A 23232-nucleotide genomic window follows, 5' to 3' on the forward strand; every position below is an offset into this window, starting at 1 on the left:
GAACAACAAGGATGAAATCGCAAGATTAGCCAGAACTTCCATAATAAGCTGGTGCACGGCGAAAAAAACCTACTGAAAGGACATTCTGTGAACAAGGAACAATTCCAACAAAAGGCTGGCAAAGGTAACCCCGAATTTCTACTTGCGGCTGTCCGCTTCCGGTCAGCCCTGACTTAAGAATTACAGATGATTTGTATGCAGTGATGTATGCAGTGATGTTGGTGATGATTTGTATGCACTGCAATTCTGAATATTAATAAAATTATGCAATTTATGCAACTTTTCATAGGTACGTGGTGTGGGCGTTCGGTGTCTGAACTATCCGAAATTAAGCACAAAATATCTCCACGAATTTAATCCACATTCACTTAGCTGGTTACCTGACTGCTTCCATAGTAAATTTCAAAGAAACCGCTATAGCACTCTTCGTCTGCAGTGTCGCTTTATTTCCAACGGTAACGCAAAAACACATAACAGCCTGTTCACAAAACAATTCTCTAAAACCGACAATAAAAGCCTATTTCCGTTCTGGCTCCAACAGACAACGCACCGGTCACCCAAATGGAAACTCAAAAATTCAAAGAAAAAACCGACAATCTCAAAGAACAAGAGTACGAAACCAGGAATTACAGTACTTTAAGCATTCTATTGCACTATTCGTCATCATCAAAATTTGCGTTACCGGCTTGCTTATTTCCCCGATGCATGTTGCGAGACATGGTGCGGTTCTTCTCCATAGCGCTTTGCTGGAGTTGCTACAATAAACAGAACATTTGTTTTAAAATACGTCAACTGATTACTTATTCAGAGAATTCACATCCAAAAGCGCAAAATCCATAAGTCACACGAGGTAAATAATTAGTAGCGCAGCAATAGTATCTACTTGTACGACAACATACAATTTAAAACTAATTGGTCGCGTGGGATCGCGCGACCATTTAGTCTTGAATTGTACTCTTAAAGTGGTCCTGCAATACTACTGGCCTCAAACAATAATAAGTTTAGTTACACATAAGTACTATCGCATCCATAATTCTAGCCACAGAACATGCTAAATAAGTGCTAGAGTAACTAGCATGTTTTCAGAAACTAATCATTAACTGGCTCTCAAACAAAAACTTACTCTATGAAATTTATCAGCTTTCTTTGAACCACTGAACATTAAGTCGTCCAAAATAGGCTCTCCGAGATCAAATACTTGTCGAATCAGCGAATTCATACGTAAATGGAAGTTCATCCCTGTTCGTAAAACATTGCAAAACGTTTGATACTGATGTTTTGCACGCCATGTATGCAGATCCAAAACTTCCTTGCCAAAACGGACGCGCTGGAAGACGCCGTCATCGTCCTTCAAAGGAAAAACACGTTAAACATAGTACATGCATACCGCATACGCACCTAAAAAGGTGTTCCGGAATTTTATAACTCTGCTAATGGGCAAAAAGGCCCGCAGCCCGCATACAGCGAAATATGCTGGTATGCAAATTAACAAAACTCTTAATTATTCGGGAATGCGCTAGAGAAAAAGTTTAAAAACGAAATACTAATATGCACGAATAAAATGTTTTATAAACCCTTCAGACTCTGGAAAAACCAATGGTCAACTGGACCAAATCCCGTCACCTGAAATGATACCTCAACAGAATGCAGAATATCACGGAAACTGGATCGCTGCTGTTTCTTGTCTTTTTTGGCAACATGCTTAGTACTTTCGGTTGCCAGTTCACGCAGTCGATTGCACAAGGACACCACGTCCGGTTTCTTAGCCTTTTCCATGTGCACATCCCGCGTTATTTCCTTCATAAGGGCAATCGCTTCACCAGCTGCAATGCGTAAATCAACATCGCCGGACTCCAGTAATTCCGGCAAACGACGCAAATGCCTATCATGTTGTCAAATGAGTTGAAACAACTGATCCTCGTTTCGAATCAACAATCTTACAACATAAAAAGCCACAGATTTATAGAAACTTACAGGTTCAGTTCGTCCACAGCAATGGATTCCGATGCAACGGACATCAGAAGACACCATGCAATTAAGCTCTGAGCATGCAATGCCGTAACTTCCGGAGGATACTGCGGAGCAGTTTTATCACCTTTGAAATAGGAAAGAGCAAAAGTTTTGCTCAGTTTGCGCAAAGTGTCAGAAAACGTCTGCAAGAAAATGTGAAATGGTTAGTCGATTATACTTCCGAAACAAGTTACTAGAATCTCACTTCCGGTTCCTCGTCGGCGATGAAGCTGCCAATACTCAATACTTCAGCACACTGTAAGAAATCGCGGAAGTTATATAGCATTTAAAGAACATTCGCCAGAGCACTTACGGCACTGCGAGCTGCAGCCGGCACTGATGCATTGGTGTGCGTCGTGAGAAGCAAATTACGGATCTTTCCATAGAATTCTCCACAGTCGCTTCCCAGCTGCACAAAAATCAGGGAGGCTAATCTCCCAGCGAGAACCTGTTCCGTAGTCTTCCCGCGGTGCAAAGAACGTTCCACAATATCAGCAAGGGTATCTTCACGGCCCGCGATGAAGTCGTACAACAGTCGACGCTCGAAACCTGAACATAGTTCCGCCAGTGAAGCCTCTCGGGACTTAGCACTATATTAAAAATTTGGCAATGCACAAGTCATTCATTCTGAAATTATCAAAAACAAAGTCATTCGTTACCTGTTATCCGTTGCATTTTCAATGGCATCTTTTAATTTTTCTTCCAGTAAATCAATGGATCCAGCTGCGTATGCCTGATCTTCAGTTCCATCTGCGCCGATTCCTAAACACAAAATTACCATTACGATACCCATATTAAACCGTACAGTTCTCCCTGCTTTTATATGATGAAATTCAAGCAAGCTGCCGTGAAATTAATTCAAATGACGCCAACAGCCTACATAGCATAACATCATGCCAAAACTGAAATTGTTCGAATATACCGGTAATTCTGGTTAGGGTGCAACTAGAGACGATAATGTCCCCATGTAACTTAAAAAATTTCAAGTCAATCTGTTCGAAATTTCACTAATTATTTCCATTTATTCAGTCTAAACACAAAATACGCCAAAATCTCGCAAATCTCGTGGCAATATTGTTAGTTGTTACGGGATATGGGATTTACATTACTGTACTTAATATTCCACAAGCATCGTGGATCCAAAAATGTTTCCGTCAATAATATCATACACCGTACATACAAGTGTGTTATTATTATAACTTTGCAGGCTACGTAACGATAACGATAACATACCGTCATCCAAATTGATCGTGTGAACATCGGATCCAGAACTGATGACAGTACCGGCGTCTGATTTGTCATCGGCAACGTCTGCTACAGGAGAGACAGGAGGTTTCTTCCCTGTGGAAAAAGCCAAGCATTACCAAGCCAGTAACCACTCGGAAAATGACGCAGTGAACAGATCCATCTCTACTCCTACTTCCAGCACCCAAATCGGGCCAAATGGTAAGAAAACCAATTCAAACTACGACTACAAGTACATCTTTACATATTCTACATACAATATTATCTGCAGTCATAACCAAACGCGTTCAGTTATAGCAATTTAAAACAAGTACTAACATTACTAATACCGACGATAATGTCTCTGGCGCGGGACGATAGCAGCAAAACATAAACCCTGTCAGGTTGTGCGACTATCACTCAGACAAGACTCAAGAAAATTATAGGCCGGAAGACTCGGGAAAACACAAGTACAGGCTGTACAGCACTTGTAGACGTAGTCGTAGCCATAGTATTCATATGAACTTGAATATTATGTAACAGAACGACCTATGAACCGTTTCGTTTCGCCGTTTTTGAGAGAACAACGTCAGCAAAAATAGCGACCCTTCATATTTACACCACAAGTCAAATTCTTGATTAAAAATTTGAAGATTATACTAAAACTCCTTTGAAATAATAATGTCTGGTGACTAGAGTCACTACACTAATTTTGCTTAACAATTCGACGATACAATCTGTATGCTGATTCACACGCGAAAATTACTTACAAACAAAGTTCAAGTACTTACAAATAACATGTAAGTCAAAAATAATTTAACAATAATGATTAACAATTGAGAATTTTTTTAACGTTGCAATCAAATACTGTACTGATAGTGTTATATTGTTATGGCGCCACTTATGACCAGTTCTAAGCTGCTTAGAAATTCCGCCACAAATGACAACAAGGAGCCAGATAGAACCCGAACAGAGAGGCAGACGGCCCACTTCACAATTTTCAAATTTTCATTGCAGTCCAGAAATTTATGTCACTGTTCAAACTGCGTACCTGCATCCTTTTTCCGTCCTTTCGGCATGATCCCGATAAATTACAAATAAAAACTAACAAATCACAAACACTGACGACGTAGACTGTGTCAGCACGTGAAGCGGCTTCCCCACAGGATACGGAGCGCAAATCGTGGATGCAGAAAATTATTAATTGCAGACATGGGTCTATGGCAATTATATAACCAATTTTCGAAATCCATAGCGTTTTAGGATAAGAAGTATTCAGAGCAGAATGAAACCCATCAAACACGAAGGATCAAGACCTTGAAGAATGATGTAATAATTTGTAATCCTAAATTCAGAAGTTGAAAAGAACTTGTCGCAGCGCGCGGTCGTCATCTTTTTCGTTCGTTCGTTCTTGGCAAAACAGAGCCGAGCCAGACTGTCGAAATCCGTGGGTATCGGTTGGACTCGACTCGCAAAAATACAGTACTAGTACTTCTACTGTACTTTTAGTTCAACTCTGTTCTGTTTCTCCCTCTCTTTACTTGCGTTACGTAATTTATGATTGTGCCTAATTCTAATTGGTATTTTGTAGTACGTTAGGGAGCACCGCCAAATAACGTCATTAGAAAAAATCGGCAAATACACGCCTCACTTTGATTCGTTTTCCTGACTCCTGTTCGAGTCAAATTTCGATTCGACTTGGTATCACTGTGCCAGTCGAAATACACGTACAGTCAGTATGTCGTTGAATTATCGGAAGTTTCATAAAAAATTTGAATTATGCAAAAAATACGAATAAATTCAGAAGTAGCTGTTTTAACTTTTCTGAGTTGTCAAAATAATGTAAATCACTACAAAGGTTTGGTGGGTCTGAGTGCAGCATTCCAGGTTTTCAGTCGAAGTTTCCATTGTTGAACTTTTATTAAGTAAATCCCGTACGATGAATAGGCTTTTGATCTTGTCATCTGTGCGACACTGAATTGAGCCGCGAATTTGAATTGCACTGTCTGGTTTGGCGTAAAGCGGACCGCCAGGATCACTATGGATGCCTCTCTCCATTTTGGTTCTGGTACTATTTCCGCCGATGGGATTCGGCAAACCAAAGATGGACTTTTTGCTGAAATCCTTGCATCCAGTCAAAAAATTGTGAATGTGATTCAGCAGCGCCGTTGCCGCAGCTACCAGAACTTGGTAGCACGGATGGTATGCGACATGGTCTTTTCGTATTCTCGCATTTCTCCCTACCCGATGGCCGATAGTCTTGGCTCGTGGATATTTATTCTTTGTGTTATGGGTAGATTTTCTGGAGTTCTCTGGATCTTTATTGCGGAACGTAATTTCGGGAGACGTTTCCGTTGACGCTGGATTACAGAGAATAAGGCCCCACTTGGTTAGAAATACTAAATCTGTTAAATAGTTAAATTTATTTATATTTATTCACAGTTTGTCTTTTGTAATATGGTAAAATTTAAAAGAAATTTTATTATTTTTGTATAACAAAATATAATAGTTAAAAAATTATGAGGCACAAATACTCGTCTAACAGTGTGATTGCCCTGGCAGGAAACGTATTCGGGACTTGTGCCATTTTTTCTGGAACAATTGCAGCTTGTTGGTAAGCGAGCGCATATTACAACTTTGTTTTGCTGTCCAAATAATCATCCGAGGTGGATCTTAATTTCTAGAGTACAGCCTCGAAGCTGAGTCTGAGGAAGTGGCCAGATTCAACGACTTCAGTCGTCAGCTCACCGTAAGCAAGATAAAGCATGAACAGTTTTTTGCATAGATATCACGAAATTTACGTGAATATAGACCGGAGTCAGGTTTTAAGCTTTATACGTTTGTAGCCTTTACCTCACGTGGCTGCGGACGCTCGTGAAAGATTGGAGCAGGAAGTCCTGCAGACACTGGGTTTGTCGGACAAGAATCAGTGGGATACGCGATATGTGCGGACCAAGACAAAGTGGTTGTACGTATCGGCACTGCACGACAGCATCGTGTGCAAGCATTTTTAAAATTGTATGTTGCAGCTTCAAACTTCAAAAGTTCAACTTATTACGAGAAGAACCGGAAGGATTTGCTGAGTTAATTGACGTGTTGGACCTCGCTGAAGGTGCTGCTACGTCCGCCATAATTGATAAAATTATGGAAATAGCAGGTAAATTCGCTGCAGTTCTCTGTAATTTACGCAATATTAGAGGAGTGGAGGGTTGACTGGAAATCGGTATAGTAGACAGACAGTATATTGTTGGATTGTTTTGCGAATATTTGTTGACAAATGTTTTTGGTCTTCGTTTATTACCATGATGTAGATGTCAAAATGTACATCCAAAACCCTTTAAGAAATGCAAAATATTTTTGTTCAGCGCTGGTTTATTATGAAATGCCCTGACAATTCAGTTCCTTCCGACTGCGCCTTTGCCAGGAGTGTTCCTTGGTATATGCCTCTTTTGGTGTTCCGTTTCTTTTGGGATTATTGACTGAAACATAATTTTTTAGTTTCTCTGAATGACTGAGTAGGAAGTCTGCGTTTATATACCGCTTAGATCAGCTGTGGAATGGAAGCTGCAGTCGGGAACTGGAAGTCCCTTGGCTGTTTTTGACAATAACTTCTACTGTTACCACTTACCAGCATTCTCTCCGTTAGAGTCAGAAAGATGTGTGTAATACGAGGGACTGGCTGCAGGTTGAGCAGCTGCTTTTAGAAAACACCCTTCATGTTGCAGGGAAATATGATTTGGATGTTTATCGGATCGTGGAAACCATGCTGACTGCTTGCTCTCACGCTCCCGCTTCTCTGTCCAGAGTGCTAGCGGAATTTTGTGAGAATGTTGACTTCGACGTGAATACTTTAATGGCTATGCTCGGCAACACTTTTAAAGTGGCCGTTCAGGTATGTTTGTGATCTTAACAAGGATTTCATTGGAGTTCATTTAAGAAATGAACAAGCGGCTTTTTCCTAGAAAATTGTTAAAGAGCCTCATCGGGTCCGCGCTTTATGCGAAGTGGCATGCCATCTTGTGGAACAAAAATTAGCAACGTGGGAAGATATCGTTCCTAATGTAAGATTGGTGACGGTTTCCCTACTCTGACCTTTATTCAACACTGTCGCTGTCATTTTAGGTGCCTTTTTCGAGATCAGAAGCAGAGGAGCATTGGAAACAGATGTTTGATCGTTCAGTTGCAGAGAACAGTATTATTAATACCAAGAGTCTTGCGATGAAGGAAAAGCAGAATGCGAACGAAAGTGGTAGTTTTGAAGATGTGATCTTGTTTTTTGAGGTATGTTGATGGTTTAACTGTCGTATCGTTTGCTACATCGATTGAGTATTGTAGAAAAACAAAAATCCCCGGATCGAATTGGTGACTGTGATGCTTCAACATGGAATGTATCATGATGCTGTGCGCCTGATCAATGACATGCCCATGCTATACGCCACAACATTCCAGCCGTTGGCTGCGGAGTTAGCGAAAATTATCCATTATATTATCAATCCGCTATATACTAGGTATTACATATTAAACCGGTATGCGCCAGACGAACTTATAAAAATTACGTTGTCTCTACAGCGTTGGACTGGACCCTCTCAAATTTTATTCGACCTCATCCGCATTCCCTATTGTTCTCAATGACGAGTTGCCAGCGCAGTTGGTTAGTTTTTCCGAGCTCCAGGAAAAACTGGATCCGTGGCTACTGTTAATGGGATCAAATTTGATTTATGACCGATGGTTGTTCTACAAATTACTGCGCATATCTCATGATTTTGTTTTCCGGCATGAGGTAATTTACTTTCGTTTTTGCATCGTTTTGCATTTTGTTTTGCATTAATGCTTATCATTTCATGGATTTCAGTCTAAAATCAACCAGGATTACTCTGCGCTTTCTTCCGATGAAAAGGCGACGTTTGGCACCATTATGCATTTGATGGAGCATTGTTTTCTACCTGCTTTGACTCGTGATTTTGGATCGTCTGCGCTTTCGGAAATGGTTTTCAGTGTTTTGAAAATGGTCCCCTACAATATTCGGTAAGAAAGGCGGTGATTTGAATTCAGAATTCAGCCAATGGTTTTATGAAAATGTGTTATTTGCCTCAGGTTCACTCTCTACTACAAAGTGAAAAATGATTTTTACCAATTCGGACATCCTGTTGGCGTGTTGGCGAAGTCCATTGCCATAGCCAACTCCAAATGGTTTCAGAAGTATGCTAATCTGATTTTTTCTGTGGCTTCGCATTTATCAAATTTTGATATTTCGTAGGCGCGTCAATAAGGATAATTTCAAATTTTGTGGCCGGCTTATTGGCAAAGATTTGAGCACAAGTGCGGCTGTCGTTTGCAGCTATGTAAGTCGTCTGCAGCTGTATGGAATTTCTTTGTTACAGTTCACAATTCTGTTATGTGTCGTATTACAGCTTACAGAAAGAATTGTTTCCTATGATAATTTTGGAACGATGGTATCCGATGCTACACGGAATGCATCAAATTTCGCTGTGGATGTCATGCTTTGTAAGTGATATTATTTACTTGATTTCTGTGAAGAAAACTGAAGTTAGGAACGGTTATTATTGTATTCTTTGTTTGCCTTTTTAGATACTGTATTGGAATTTATGTCTATGTCATCGTTCCGGAAACACGATCAAGTGACAATCTTGCCGGGATACAGATGTGAGAATGATTGAAACGAGAATAATGTTTTGTAATTTCGATATCTCTTCGCACTGGACAAAGATTTATGCAGCATTCGGTTTGAATCGATTGGAATCGAATTCGCCTAATCCTAAATCGAATCGAGCTTGATCGGATCGAAATTGTTTTTGCAGTTATTGCAGTATTCGCTGCGACTTTCACGAAGAAGCAGACAGTCGATGTTGAACCCGTTATCGATTACCTGGTTGGAATGTTGAAAAACGGGCAAACGTAATTGAAATTTTCGTTTGGTATTTTCGGTGTTGACTAAACGACTTACACGTCTCTGAATGTTCCAGGGTGGATTTGCTAGTCCTCAAAGAATTGGTTCACAAATTGTCTGGAATCGAGCTTTCCGAAGGCGTGACCGAAGAGCAGCTTGAAGCCCTTGCCGGGGGAGACGTCTTGAAATCTGAGGTACAGTCTTGTTTAACATTTGCATTGACTGCGTTATCTTTTTCGTGAGTAATATAAACTGTGATAGAACAGAGGATTTTACAGTAAACTTACTATTAGGCATTTTGTGGTGCATTTTCATGCATTAGAGCTGACAAATGGGTTCAGCAATAAAATTTTATAACTTTCGCGAATTTTGAGGACATTGCACAAAATTGTTACGGGGCTCTCTCACTCCGTTTTCGAACTACGGTATATTGTTCGTAGTGTGTAATAACATAGGCGCAGTCCTTGTGGTCATGATGGGGACTGATTAATCAGTGCCTTTTCTTATTGCCGCTTTTACAGGGAGCGTACTTCAGCCCGATGCGAAATACAAAGCGGTCCAGTGTTAAACTGAAGGAGGCTTTGTTACGGTCGAATCAAGCCCTGCCGCTGTGTTTGCTGATTTCCCACTCGGAATCCAACACTTTGTACAGGGAAGAAGATGGTAAAAACCTGAAGCTGCTGGGCGTGTTTTATGACATGGTAAGGATTTCGCAGAGCTGTTGCTTTCACTTCACCAGTTGAATAACTTGTTTTCTTATAGTGTCATGATGCGTTGGTACAATATGGAACTTTTTTGGCCAATAATCTCACAAAAAAGGAATATGCCGAAAATTTTCCTTCGCTGAGCGAGATGATCCAAACTTACAAAATGCCCTTTGAAACTGCCATCTTTTTGCTTCGATCTGTATACTGGAACGAGATTATGGTGCGGTTATTGAAGAATCTTTTGCTTGTGCAGTTCGTTATGAAAACTGGCTGTTTATAGACAAAAGTGGACGAATTCAGATCATCTCGTGGTATTTCGCATGGGACTTTGAATGCAGAAGATTTTCGAGTGGTAAATGAAGTTTATTTTTCGTTTTCGAAGTTGCTTTGTTTCAGTTTCGTAAGTTTCATGGGCGACAATTGCAGGTGCAAGATCGCTTCAGTGCTATTTTCGATGATGTGATTACACGAGTTGTTGATTTGATCGCACCAGTGATGACTCAGGCACCGATGGAAGACATCAGGTAAAGTACTTTTCGTTGACGGTACTGGTAGTTGATTGTCTGCTCGCTTTTAGTTGTTTTGTTACTGGTAATTTGAGTACAGTGACATGCGGAAAGAAATTAATTTTAACCAAAAGGTCCTCTTTTTCAGCTTACGGTTCTATGTTCTTTTCTGGTTCCTTTCCTTGTACGACCTTTATGTGCCTACATCAGTGTATGAACAGGAGATCGAAAAATTGCAACAAGTTTTGGCTGCGCAGCCAATTGATGGAGACAGCAGCGAAGACATTCAAACAATGCAGGTTGGTTCAGGTTATTTTTCACTTTGGAAGATGAATTTTCGTCAAATTTTTGAACAAACGTTTAAAATTTTTTAAAATAAAACAGTTGTTTGCAGAAAAATTTGTTCGTTCAGAAATCTTTTTAAAAACATTGTTTGCAGGCTGTAATAAAAAGGAAGAAAGAAAAAGAGCGCGCTACAGCCCTGCTGGGCAGATTAAAGGAAGAAATGAGCGTTCAGAGACAACATGTGCAGATGCTACGGAACCATCTTGCCGAAGAGAAGGACAAATGGTTTCATATGACGAGTAAGTGCTTTTGTCCTACATTACTGTTTATGGAGGGTTCTTTGAGTAATGCACCGTATTCTCTTGTAGAAACGACAAAAAGCGATGTTGTTTCGCAGTTTCTGCAGATGTGTGTACTGCCGCGTTCTACTTATTCGGCTGTGGATGCTTTGTTCAGTGCTCATTTCATCTCGTGCCTGCATGAGCTGCGCACGGCCAATTTCTCGACCCTTCTTTGTTACGATCGGGTAAGAAGAAAGAAATTAAAGTGATTATGTATGCGTATTTGGTGCGTTTCCGTGTCCCGAAATCATTTGGCAGTAACGTTTGTGACCGATGCTAAAAGTTGTCTACACTTTCGTTGTCCAATCCCACGTTGTACTTTGACAGATGCTTTGTGATATTACTACCGCCTTGATGTGTTGCTCGGAGAACGAAGCCAGTCGCTATGGAAGACTGTTAAACGCTGTTCTGAAATCCATTATGAGATGGCATCGTAATAAGGAGACATTTGATGCGGTAAATTAAGATCTTTGTACTGTACCGGATGATCTATCTGCTGTATTATCCCAATGCTGGTCTTGATAGGAATGTCATCATCATCCTGGGTTTGTAACCAAATTTCGCACACCAGCCGTTGGAACCGGTTCCGACACCGTCGATCATATTGATTTCGAAAATTTTCGCCATGTATGCCATAAGTGGCATTTTAAGCTGACGAAGTCCATGGTTAGCTCGCTGGAAACTGGGAGCTATGTCCGAATTCGCAACAGTCTTATCGTTTTGGATAGAGTATGCTACTTTTTGTCCAGCTTGATTCTTTTTCGTAATAAATTTGGGTTTAAAAATTCCAGGTATTGCCGTTCTATCCAATTGTGTCCAATTTTTATTTGGCCATAGAAAAGCGAGTTCAGCAGTTGATGGCCAATGAGAAAGACAAGCGTCCGGATTTGTATTCTTTGGCATATGGGTACATAAAATTGAATATACTCTGTACATCGGCAGTTGAGCTTGCTCGTTAAGCTAATGGCTTTGGTTTGTTCCAGCTATATGGGAAGAATGAAAGCGCAGAAATCTCAGTTAGTCCTGGAACAGAATTTCCATACAAAACCGGTGCGGAAATCTCTCTTAGATTGCAGTTCAAACTCGGATGAAAGGAAATTTTTGTTTTGCAGGCAAAGAAAGAAGAGGGCAAGAACGATGAAGAACAGAAAAACGGAGATTTGCAAACGGGGGAGAGCTTACAGGTGGCTCCTGCAAAAGCGGAAGGTCCAGTCCAGCCGCCGGTCGGCTTAGGTGCGCCGCAGCCACTCCTCGCCGCGAAACCTGTTGCCAGTAGTTCAGCAAAAGAAAATCACGTTGAAAGTGATAAGAAGAGCGTTGTGAAAAAATCGGAGGCTTCTTCAAAAAAGGTACTGTTGTTATTTCGCGGAACACATGCTCATGGTCAGTTACTACAGTAGTGCGCAATCGTTTGGAACGAACTTTGTAATTGTGCATCAGTGGGCATTTTGACTTACTGATTGTTACAAAATGTGATTCTGAATATTTTGTATGGTTGATCGGTAATTTATAGTAGAAAATCACGCGGTAAATTTTGGTGTAGAGCGATTCCGGATCTCCCAAAGCCACGCCCGTGACCATCCGGAAATCTCCGGTTCGAATGGGCCCTGCCTTGCCCCCCAAGCAGTCCATTCTGAACCGCACATCCGATATCGAGTCCGGTGACGAGTTTTCCGAAGTACCACATACCAAAACTGCCAGCATTAAAGACTCCAACGGCCCCGTGTCCAAACGCCGTGAAAAAACATCCGGAAGCCATCCGCCGAAGAAATCCAAAGCGGACAGCAAGCCGGCGGTGAATAATCGAACAGGTAGCATAACGCCTTCCTCATCCCCGTCCCGCCTGGGTAATGTACCTGTAGTCAGTGAATTACTAACGCATGAACACGTCATCCCAGAACCAACCGGACTCAACAATAACGATCCACCCTCGCCGAGTTCCATCATCTCCGACATTGTGGAAAAGCCCTCTGCCAAAGAGCCCACCAACCAGTCTAAATCGGGATCCAGCCGGTCGCGGGATAAAGAACGGCACCGCGGCAGCGGTAATCAGGCGGAGTCGGCCAAAAGAAGCAGTCGCGGAGCGGCGGGTGGTTCGTCCGACAAGCGGAATGGATCGACTAAAAAATTGCCGAAGGACGCCAAGAAGTCGCAGACCGCTGGAGCCAACAGTGAGAAGGTTAAGAAGGAGCGGAAGCCCACTCTGCTTCTTTTACCTGACGCGTTAAAGGCCTCAGCACAGTTAGAAGCAGAGAAGATTCGGAAGAAGAGTGAGATTGCGCCGAGGAATGGTAATGCAGGAGAGAAAGATAGGGAGAGAAAAGAGCCCATCATGCTTTTTGTAGATACCAAGCCCACATCGAAACCGTCCAGTTCACCGGAGAAGAGAACCAGTAAACAGCGCAGTGCGGAAAATAAAGCTCGGGCTACTGAAAAAGCGTCAGAAACGAATCGCACCGGTGGAGATTTAACCCGAAGTATTTCCCTGGTTGAAAAGACCAAGGAGAAAGAGTCTGCTCGGATCGCAAGCCCGGAATTCCTTCCTATCAAACCGTCCAGCCTTCCGGAGCGTGGTAAAGAAAGGAATGCGATTGAGAAAAAGGAGCGTGTAACGGAAAATCGTGCCTCTCATCCCTCCAGTCGAGAAACGTCGAAGGAAAGGGAAAAGTCAAATGAGAAACACCGGATGAGCGGAATAACTGAGACCGGTGTAGTAAGGACGTCGAAACGCAATCGTGAGGAAGATGGTACGGAACGCGAGCGTACACATCGGCGGAGCAAGCTGCATTGATTGTTGATTTGGATTTTGTGGCTTGAATGAATATAGGTTTGAGACATCTTTAATTCCGTTTTTTGGAATGGGTGCTCTTAAGCTCTTACTGCGCATTGATTAAGTAGTATTTTTTAATTTAAAAATTGTTTTACGTGTTCTCATGGTTTATTTTTAAATTGGTTACTGGTATCACTGGTTTTTGCGCTCATGATGTTGAGCACGAGGGTGTGAGCTTCGGTTTCAAATGTTGTACAGCGCCTACAAACTTAAATGCAAAGGAACGTATTACGATTGCTGTACCGTATTACGCAGGTTTGTTTAGGTGGATAATAATTACAATGTGTGACATTTAGGATTCTGAAAATTGTGAAAGCGTAAGGAAAATCAAAGGAATACTGTCTAGCGCGGGTGTGACTACTAACACGGGCCTGGTGTAGGAATAAAAATGCACGTTATTGATAGCGTTTCTCGGTCCGTCAAGGGGAATTTTTTCGTCGCGTGTGTATGGGTAGCACAAAACTGAATACAAAAAATTAATTCTTGGCGTCGCTTTCCGGTGGCATTCGGACGTGCATGGACAAGGGCTTATAGTCTCGCGTATATTTTAGCCAAGAACATTCCCATCAGTATTTAATATTTAGTACTCATGCAATGTCGACAGCAATGGTGCGGCTTGTCGGTTTTGTCGAGTACTCTGTGACTTGTAGTACGCTATCGATAGTCTCGTTTGAATTAGCTTACATTTTCCAAATTTCTGGATCTGGTTACAGCGGACAGCTATGAACGGAATCGGATCGAATTTATGAATGGCACCATAAAACAATTTGAAGCATAGTATTACTAATAGTAGTACTCAATAATTCAGATTTTTCGCCAAGTCTAAACTATTCCAATCGCCCAAGCGATTAATCCACAAATACATGAGATCGAAAAATGCTGGTAAACAAAGACAATATTTATTTCGCAGGTCCTTTTCCTTTTGCAGTAGGTTTCTTTTCGCCTCCGTTTTTCTTGCTTTGGAGACGCTTTAGTTTGCCAAATTCCAGTTTGACTAATTTGTTCCTCTAGAAACAGCAGAATAATTCAAGTTATAGCAAACAACTACTTCAGAATAGTGCGATGCACAAAGAGCTTTCTGCGTTAAATGCTAACAGGTATCGAAAAGTAACATTGCCAGCCAACGTACAAAATCATACAAAATCACGTTTTAAGTCGAACTATTCTATACGTCTCTTACCGCCTGCAATGCACGCATCAGCTTGAATCTGTCAAAATCAGTCATCGCGGCTCTCTGCAATCAAATGTCAACCATCAAATATCGTCAAATGCTACAAGCAAACTCACAAAATTACCTGTAAACTTATAAGAAGTATAATCAATTTAGTCAGCATATTAACTCGGCCGGCATTCCATATCATAATTCTTGGTTCGACATAACCAGGATTGATCGTAACTGCAGTCACGGCGCATTTAGTGCGGAACTTACTTTTTTCTGGCGTTCCAGCTTTTTTGCCCAGTTGGAATTCTTCCACGCTGTCGCAATGTCTCCTTTATCCCATGCTGCAACCACAGCCTTGTGGGAAGCCGTGTGCGAGATTTTCGTCTTCAATTTTGTCAGGTGGAGGTCGCGAAAGTTGGCGACCTGGCGAGGAATTGACGGGCCATCGATTAAAGTCTGCAAAAGCACCCGAAGTCAGTTTCCCCACAGATCATCACCGTCACCAAACTGCCGCCATTCTGAGAATCCAAAACCATCGAAGTTATGCAGAAAGATGGCAGCTCACCTTGTTCTGATCAATGACGTCGACAATAGTGGCCAATTCTCCAACATTTTTCCCTTTGGCGATGTACGCCACTCGGCCAATTTCGACGGTTTTGGTAAAAGTCTACAAAAAATACCGCGAATTAGAAGCAACATTTTATAACTGTCAGGAGTATATACTCAGCAGAAAACTTACCATTTTTGAGAATTTCACCCCGGAATCAACACAGCTGACGGAGAACTGTCGATAACCACGAATTTCGATAACCACAGCAAAATTTCAGATTCTCCGACTTGCGAGTGATCGACAGTGATTTATTCGACACGGCTGGAGCAATCTGGATCCACTTCAGCGCACTGCGTCAATGGAATGTCGAATTGCAGTCACCGCTGGGCGTGCGGTTACGTAGTGCTCTCAAATGTCTTTATAGCTGAATTCTTTACTGAATTACGTAATGTCTTATAACTGAATTACGTAATTCTTTTTTTAGTGAATGCTCAAAGCCTAAATAAAACCTTTAAAAAGCAAGCCGGCCCAAGCGGGGCAATCCGTTACATAATTTAGTCATTCACGGTCAATAATACAAAGTCACAGAATCAGGAAGATAGGTGATAATTACTGTGAAACTACATTATGCATTTATTGAGTACTACTACTCACTGGCTCATTCCAGCGATGCTAACAAGTAAGCCGCATTAGACGTTTACAGGGAACGGTTCTGTAAAAACGGGACTGGCATAGCGTCTGCCATGACCAGTTCGAAAATCTTCAAAACAACGTCAGGAATACATTAATTTAACTTGAAAGCAAAGTCAACGATGACTCACAAAACCAGTTTAAATCAAAACTTAAAACATTAAAATAAGAAGAAACAAGGAAAACTTATTCAGCGTCCATCTCTTCTTTTTCCAGGGTGGAATCTCGGGATATAGATGTGTTGGACAATTGCTTCCCTAAGAAAGGGGTAAGAAATAAGAATAAAGGCTGTCGTTCACAGGAACCGTTAGATTCAGTACAAAGGGACAAATATTAGGCGAGCAGTAAAACTGCACTTACGCCCAGAGGCCGTAGCCCGTGAACGTTTGGTCCGTTTCTTCGTGCTGCCGTGACCGTCAGATTCTTTAGAAATACTCTGTTCTCGAGATCCTATCCACACTCGCACCGTGCCATCTCCCTATACCCAGTAAGGTAGCATAAAATCGACATCTTCGACAATCTTCCAATCTTCGACATAAAATTTTCACACAATGAAGAAAACAACCTTCAAAAGCCAACTACTCACCCTACGACTAACATTCACGGGTGTAGTGAAATACGTCTGTTCTTCCTGGTCGTACATTTTCTGCAAAATTGCCATAAATATGTATTTATCATGATCAGATAATAATTTGCATTTCAAATCGAACCTTATCGATCTCAAACAACTTCTCTGGGAGCTGTCCCACAATTACGCTTTGAGACGATGCATTGGGGTTAAGGCAGCGTTTTCCCAGGAGTGCCATTGTGAAATCGCACAAAACGTAGTATTTCTGTGTACAAATTACAAAGTCCGTTAAAATATCATAGAAAAAATGGCAAGGTTGAACAACAAATATTAAACCTGGTCCAGTTTAGTTCCAGTTCGGCCCTTAACATGCGCGTGTTTCGCTAAATGAATCACATGTGCGAGAATTCCAGGAGAAAACTGTTGGCATTCAGTCACGAGCGCGTCAACAAGGCAGTAAATCGCTCTACAAATTTTGGTATTTCATCGATATTTAATATTTTATCGAATCGTATTTCTCTTACGGTCCAATTTTTTCCAACCAGGGAAAGCATTCAGACAGATTGTCTGGATCTTTGAATTCTTTGGAGCATATCAGCATGTGGAGCAGAAAAACAACCGATAGTTCGGGTTGAAAGATGGCAAATTCTGAAAAACAACAATGCGGAAAGTATTACCACCCTACTATTGCAACAGGGTACCGACAACACCAGCTCAAACTTACTGTCACCAGATTGCTGAACTCGTTTGCGCAGATGTTGAAAAACAGCTATCAACGGGCTCTGTATCATTTCGCGAAAGCGTAAGGCATCGGGATCTGGATGCAGTGCACCACTAGCCACCAGAGCCAAAAACACTCCGGACAAAGGTTGGCCAATTCCTGCTTCCATCAAATACTGGACCAACTGTTTCTGAGATTCCTTGTAGAATAACTATAAACGAAGCAAAAATAAGACTAACTGAAGGAACGTGTAGGTTGTACGGTCGGCACCTGGGGAAGCACCTGCAGTACATAGGCCAATTCAACCGCGCAGTGCTCCTGATCGAAGAGCGGCAGAGTTTTCAAAAGCTGAATGGCAGTTGTCAGCAGAATGTGATCCTGCGATACGGTGCTGCAATACACAATGCAATTACAATCCCGTAAAACCTTCAGCTCATTATAGTTACATTAAATTAAGTGATATGCCTAAATTAAGTGAGAATTTCGATACTTTTCTTGAATTATAAACAGAATCAGATAGTTCTACAGATCGTTCGATATCAATCAATATTTCAGATTAACAAATCATACGCAAAAAGCACTTGTATTATTTTACTAACGTACTCTAGATCTTCCAAATGCCGAGAGGTCTCTAAGACGCCCTCTCGGAGTTTGTGAATAAATTTTCGCAGTAATGGGGGATACATAGTGTCTTTCTTCACCGGCAGAAAACTTTGGTAACCCCGGCAAAACTTCCCATATGCTTTTATGGCATATACAACAAACGAAACGCTTCCCGACAAACCATCCCGCTCAAACCACAAATCATCGTCGAGAACGGCTGCCGGCTCCAGCTAAACAAAGTAACCTTTACGTTGTGAATCCATTAGCGACATGGTGGATGGTAAAACTGGTGCTCACCTGGCCAAACTTGATTTGTGGTAGCACGGTATGTTCGAAGGTGTTGAGGAGATCCTTTTTGAATTGGTTCATTAGTTGCAGCTGGGTCTCACTTCGTCTAGGAGAATATTGCATATTTTCTTCGTTTTCTCCACCGGTTAATGCAGCCATTTCTCCCAAAGCGCAAACAGCGACAGTTCTGTCCGTGTCTTCGAGTTCATCGCTCTGCAGAGCTGTTGTGGCCCACTGAAAATTCACGCATCACTATTAGCGGTACACGAATATTTATGCACAACCAGTAAAACTTTACGAAGATCATCAGTCCGCATGGCAATCAAGCGACGGAAGCGTAACAGAATGTACTCTTACCGTCAGAATGTCCTTAAAGTGTTCGATTTTATCGGCAGAAATTCCGTCAACACACCGAACATCATATTTTCCTTGGAGAGGAACAAGGGAAACTGTTGGCTGCGCAGTAAATTCCATGGCTTTTTCCAAAATATCACTAAGAAAATTAAAATTTTCGCTGTTTTATTATTATCAAATGCCAGAAATGATTTACACTAATACCCAATAAATTTTGAATTCGAAGAGAGTTCATTAGACCGCAGTTCGGAAGCACAATTTGCAAATAAACGGTGGATGTTGAGGGAGACGACCGGGTCCCGATCACTCCAGAATTTCAAGGCGCGCTCCAAAACTGCTTTTCGTGCAAATCCACCAGGAAAACGTTTAGCAATAAACTAAACAAACACATTGTAAAATAAGAAGATATTCAAAAATGGTTACCATCAGCTTAAGAGCGCCAACCTCGATCAATCTGGCACTCCTCTGCCGCAGTATTTCAGGCTGAATCGGAAGAGCAACGGAATGGCAAAGGAATTCCGCATCGGTTATATGGTCGTTTAATATGTCCATGGCAGTGCTGTGCAGGCATTCGCATAATTTCGTAGACAAACGAAATGGTGATATTATCTCAAATAACCGCTTGGCTACGGACTGCGCAGGAGAATTTTTGTCGCAACATTTCAACAGCTCATCCTGCGGGATACAATACCCCAGTTAACCGCGATGTTTGTAGTGACTTTGTACTAAGATGTTACAGTATTCTTGTAAGTTACAGTTCAGCTACTGCTCGATAAATATTTCTAATTTAGGGCTAATCAATAATCTTTAGAATGATGTTGTTAGCACTTGCTCCAAACTTTGTACATCTAATGTAAAGGAGTGCGGTTACAGTACCATACACACCTCCACAGTTGTTGCAGATTTCAGATTTCTGTATGTGCCAACTAAACCACTTCAAAGAATACATTTTTAGAATTAGATACGTAATTACTGACGTACCATAGCCGCTTTTAAATTATCGACTTCCAAGTTTGTGAAATTTCTTGCCAAAGTGAGGAATCTGAAGTCAGCTGCCAAACGTGAGGCGAGGTCATCAAAATTAGGGGCCAGTTCAGGAAACAATTCTAAAAATAAAGCTCGAATTTGTGGCAGTGCAAACTGAACGCGATACAAATCACATACTTATCAAGGGCACTTTGTTCTCCTTGCGCTTTTTATCGTCATCGCGGTCTGCCGCCACAAAAGCCGTCAGAAACCGACGAGCTCTAAAACAAAGTTCCCCATTAGCTTAAAGTGAGAGGCGAATAAAAGTGAAAGGCGATTTCTCACTTCAATCCTCGATCGAGAACATCTTCAATGAACCTATGAAAAGAACAACTGAGCACTCTTTGAAAACAGAGTTATTCTACAAAGCTTTACTTCATTCCTGGATCTCCTGCAGAACAATAAAAATACAGCAGATGATTGGCCAAGGCCTGTCTGCTCGCGCTCAGGGGTAGAAGAATAGAGTGTATTTTCATCTCTGCTACAGTTCTGTAATTCAATGAAAATGTTAGTAACAGTGACAGCATTCAGTGACAGTGAAATGCAAAAGAAACGTCATACTTTTCAGGAACCATCCGAACACGATCAAATAAAGCTGGCAACAAGGGGCCGATTCCAGAACGAACCTGGTCTGCGCCACTTGGCAGCGACTTCGTACCATACATTAGTTTCCCAAGCATGTTGCATATTGCAGTCAAAGCATGATCCCGAACAGAGCGCTGCAGAACATCGCGTCTAATTATTAACCCAATCACACAAGCAATTTGGTAAAAACATGTTTTATAACGTACCTCTTTATCCAGAATCCTTTCTCCAAGCTCTTCAATGATGCTAATGGGAATCAAATCCAAAACTTCAAGGCATATTTCGCAAACTGCTGTTACTGCTTCCGCGCGCACTTGAGTGCTGGGGTCCATTAACGATTCACCAAGACGTTCTAAAGACCGAAAAATAAAATACGATATCAATAGTTTCGTTTAAAATAAGGCACAACATTAACTGCCGCCCACCAATATAATCCTTCAAGCGCGATTTATCATCCACATCCTTTGGGTTGCAAATATATTTAATGGCCGTTTTGACAGCCTGCAGGCGAACCTTCTCATCAATGTCATGCAGCCTAAAACAAAGCCAGAATGCTGATGAGAAACCAAATATATACTTGATGAGAAAAGTTCTTATATCGCTTTACCGTGCAGATGCCAATCTAAACAGCAAATCTCTCTCGCCAGGTGCCACTTCCGAGAAGTTTCGCGAACCAAAGATTTCTCCCACCAAACAGAGACTTTCCAATCGGTTTTTCATCTCAGCGGACTAAACAGCAAAACGCCCATGAAAAAGCATCAGACAAATGTATACCTGTGTGCAACAAATTGTATACATTAATCTGAAGTTCCACATATCGATACGACGATGTAACCAGGGCCGGGGAAATGTTGAACAGCTCCAGCACAACGTTGGATAAATTATCTCCAATCTCGCCGGCTTCCGTGGCATCCTCAAATGTGATCAACCGGATAAAATACTGCAGAAAAGTAATCCAGTCAGACATAAAAAGACTCCATAATTAATGCAACATGGAGTTAGCTACGCACCGTGCCAATGCATGGTTCAATTCCTTTTGGAATTCGCTTCAGCAATTCCTTGGCCAATGCGTATGCGCTGGGCTGTTGTCGCTGCATGGAGACAAATAACAGATCAGATCAGTTTCCAGCTTATATCGTCATGCACGTACTTTAGCATCAGGCGTCAACGGCTGCAGGATCGTACGCAGTAAGTTGCGAGAAAGCATCACCTCCGCGTCGCCAAGAAGAGAGCTCATTATCTCCAGGAACGTCATTCGATCGACGGGGCTATGCTTGTCCCTAAAGAAAACCAAATTCTACGTAGTAAAATAACGCCGAATTCTTGGATTTCATAGTGATTTGACGAGAGTTTAGTTTAGCAGTTTAGCACTGCTCAGTTTAGCACTCCCGTTTCTGCATTTGATAAGGATGTTGCTTTTAACGCACTCTCACCCTATAACATGGAAAAACATTTGCACCAGATCTTCCAGCAGAGGCTGCTGGTCTTCCAGATTGAAAATCAACATAAACGCCTTCGTTCCTGCCATGGTCTGCAGCAGAATCAATCAAAATACTGATACATTTTACTACCACAAAGTGACATATTTGTTAAAGTTATACAATCATAAAGGATAAAGCAATGCAAACAAATCACCAAACACCGACCTGCGCCACATGGAAGGCCATGGTATAAAACGGACTGGAGCGAACAAGGAATTGTTGCAAGTTCTCAATGAAAAATGTAAAGACATTCTGCAAAGAAAAAAAAACGCCGTATATCATTAATTAGGCTATGAGCTGCCATGGAATACCAAGCAAGCCGTAATTTATTAAGCGCACCACGATTAAACGTCTGAAAATCGAATTACTAATGGTGATTTCTCTACCTTCAACAAATCCAAATCGGATAACGGACCGAGGTGCACAGGAACACCCTGACTCGACATCTCATCGTCCGTGGTGCCCACGAAGATGCGGAAGAATTCCGCGAGGCAGGCGGCCACCAGCACGCGCACTTCGTCGTCCGCATGACGGAGAAAAGCCTCCTGTGCGTAGTGCTCGGCCAACCGCTTCGAGATGCGATGACTGCTAGCTCTGTTGTCAACCTCCCGGAGTTTGTTAAAAACCTCCTGTAAAGACACAATTATTCAAGGTATTAACAGTACTAAAGTAGTAGCTGTAAGTGGCCAGCTGCAGCGTGCCAGCCAGATAACGCATAATCTGTAATCCCCAATTCACCACAGCCAACAGGCATACTGGACTCACATTCAGGCGTTGGCGCAGCTGATCATTCGGAAGATCAGGCGGTACTTCCAGGCTAATTTCTGCACGAGGCATCTTGTTGTAGGTCCTTCAACGGTTGATCAGGAGCTGAAAAAGCAAGCGTGCACAGCATGAAGGACGTGGTAGTTATCCGTCGAACGACAGCCACAGGAATACATGTTTATTATTTACATATACAACACGATTAGAGCACGCAAACAGACAAGACTCCATATTGTACCAATACATGTACCTCTCAAGCAGCATCTATCCAGTTAAGTATTCTGGTAAACCAAAACGATTTAGTTTCCAGTTTCTAAAGCTCCGATTAGAAAAAACCACCGCAAGTACTCGTAATTGGAAAAAAACTTGAAAAGCAAGCTGCGAGTAACAAAGTTAATCATAAAATTAATGATCTCGGTTATTACAATAATGTCAAATGGACAAGGTGCCACTGCCGTGGACAACATGCTAGGAAATTTTAAACAGTCAGCGTAGTCCACACAGGAGCGGGAAGCGGTTATCTTTTCCGCTTTAAAAACTACAGGGAATTGGTTTTATGCGAATTAATTTAGATCCTATGGTTGTTTTTATTTCAAACTTTTCTTGGATTTCGTTTTCCACGAAGTAT

General features: G+C 41.7%; 4 protein-coding genes across 5 annotated transcripts; 1 reads left to right on the forward strand and 3 right to left on the reverse strand.

Moving 5' to 3' along the window:
• Positions 1-429: 429 nt before the first annotated feature.
• LOC129589323 (interferon-related developmental regulator 2-like) lies at positions 430-4650 on the reverse strand. Of its 2 annotated transcripts, none has more exons than XM_055484029.1 (9): positions 4286-4650; positions 3244-3351; positions 2670-2772; positions 2324-2600; positions 2216-2266; positions 1975-2153; positions 1636-1882; positions 1124-1348; positions 430-755 (listed from the first exon to the last, which is right to left on the reverse strand). In XM_055484029.1, exons 1-9 carry the CDS (start codon positions 4311-4313, stop codon positions 654-656), a joined length of 1320 nt encoding a protein of 439 aa, XP_055340004.1. In that variant the 5' UTR covers positions 4314-4650; the 3' UTR covers positions 430-653. The 2 variants fall into 2 exon arrangements, with proteins under 2 accessions (XP_055340004.1, XP_055340003.1); XM_055484028.1 differs by having other exon boundaries at positions 1624-1882.
• A 628-nt stretch (positions 4651-5278) lies between these two features.
• Positions 5279-14182, forward strand: LOC129589444 (THO complex subunit 2-like). Its single transcript, XM_055484215.1, has 32 exons — positions 5279-5302; positions 5370-5436; positions 5532-5623; positions 5797-5848; positions 5919-5983; positions 6081-6202; positions 6264-6391; positions 6960-7126; positions 7197-7295; positions 7357-7515; positions 7570-7742; positions 7804-8014; positions 8087-8259; positions 8329-8433; positions 8492-8576; positions 8646-8739; positions 8824-8898; positions 9054-9150; positions 9219-9336; positions 9664-9843; positions 9905-10069; positions 10130-10201; positions 10276-10373; positions 10504-10654; positions 10795-10939; positions 11009-11166; positions 11309-11437; positions 11507-11710; positions 11773-11888; positions 11965-12031; positions 12094-12330; positions 12525-14182. The coding sequence occupies exons 1-32, from the start codon at positions 5279-5281 to the stop codon at positions 13770-13772; spliced, it is 5076 nt and encodes a 1691-aa protein (XP_055340190.1). The 3' UTR covers positions 13773-14182.
• A 358-nt stretch (positions 14183-14540) lies between these two features.
• Positions 14541-15848, reverse strand: LOC129589391 (60S ribosomal protein L14-like). Its single transcript, XM_055484144.1, has 5 exons — positions 15713-15848; positions 15539-15640; positions 15241-15429; positions 14992-15045; positions 14541-14818 (listed from the first exon to the last, which is right to left on the reverse strand). The coding sequence occupies exons 1-5, from the start codon at positions 15713-15715 to the stop codon at positions 14711-14713; spliced, it is 456 nt and encodes a 151-aa protein (XP_055340119.1). The 5' UTR covers positions 15716-15848; the 3' UTR covers positions 14541-14710.
• A 278-nt stretch (positions 15849-16126) lies between these two features.
• LOC129589310 (sister chromatid cohesion protein PDS5 homolog A-like) lies at positions 16127-23054 on the reverse strand. Its single transcript, XM_055484011.1, has 29 exons — positions 22855-23054; positions 22605-22709; positions 22226-22468; positions 22005-22091; positions 21792-21889; positions 21509-21638; positions 21369-21449; positions 21155-21298; positions 20966-21087; positions 20784-20893; positions 20565-20710; positions 20335-20492; positions 20149-20262; positions 20059-20091; positions 19912-19994; positions 19729-19853; positions 19192-19422; positions 18952-19124; positions 18751-18886; positions 18403-18627; positions 18106-18335; positions 17773-17893; positions 17506-17713; positions 17306-17429; positions 17118-17247; positions 16924-17046; positions 16800-16859; positions 16574-16691; positions 16127-16470 (listed from the first exon to the last, which is right to left on the reverse strand). The coding sequence occupies exons 2-29, from the start codon at positions 22674-22676 to the stop codon at positions 16400-16402; spliced, it is 3696 nt and encodes a 1231-aa protein (XP_055339986.1). The 5' UTR covers positions 22677-22709; positions 22855-23054; the 3' UTR covers positions 16127-16399.
• Positions 23055-23232: the final 178 nt, after the last annotated feature.

The sequence above is a fragment of the Paramacrobiotus metropolitanus genome, unplaced genomic scaffold, assembly GCF_019649055.1.
Source record: "Paramacrobiotus metropolitanus isolate TYO unplaced genomic scaffold, Prichtersi_v1.0 Parri_scaffold0000034, whole genome shotgun sequence".
Lineage (NCBI taxonomy): Eukaryota > Metazoa > Tardigrada > Eutardigrada > Parachela > Macrobiotidae > Paramacrobiotus > Paramacrobiotus metropolitanus.

Coding starts and splice junctions, on each gene's coding strand:
- LOC129589323 (XM_055484028.1), bottom strand. CDS start 4,313: ATGCCGAAAGGACGGAAAAAGGATGCAG. Junction 2,773..3,243: donor CACGATCAATTTGGATGACG/GTATGTTATCGT, acceptor TTTTGTGTTTAG/GAATCGGCGCAGATGGAACT. Junction 2,601..2,669: donor GAAAATGCAACGGATAACAG/GTAACGAATGAC, acceptor TTTTTAATATAG/TGCTAAGTCCCGAGAGGCTT.
- LOC129589391 (XM_055484144.1), bottom strand. Junction 15,430..15,538: donor ACGTCATTGATCAGAACAAG/GTGAGCTGCCAT, acceptor GTGCTTTTGCAG/ACTTTAATCGATGGCCCGTC. Junction 14,819..14,991: donor TGATGCGTGCATTGCAGGCG/GTAAGAGACGTA, acceptor TGCTGTTTCTAG/AGGAACAAATTAGTCAAACT.
- LOC129589444 (XM_055484215.1), top strand. CDS start 5,279: ATGCCTCTCTCCATTTTGGTTCTG. Junction 5,849..5,918: donor GGAACAATTGCAGCTTGTTG/GTAAGCGAGCGC, acceptor CTTAATTTCTAG/AGTACAGCCTCGAAGCTGAG. Junction 7,516..7,569: donor ATGTGATCTTGTTTTTTGAG/GTATGTTGATGG, acceptor TGAGTATTGTAG/AAAAACAAAAATCCCCGGAT.
- LOC129589310 (XM_055484011.1), bottom strand. CDS start 22,676: ATGCCTCGTGCAGAAATTAGCCTGGAAGTACCGCCTGATCTTCCGAAT. Junction 21,639..21,791: donor ATGTTTTTCCATGTTATAGG/GTGAGAGTGCGT, acceptor GGTTTTCTTTAG/GGACAAGCATAGCCCCGTCG. Junction 17,248..17,305: donor TGGTTGGAAAAAATTGGACC/GTAAGAGAAATA, acceptor CAAAATTTGTAG/AGCGATTTACTGCCTTGTTG.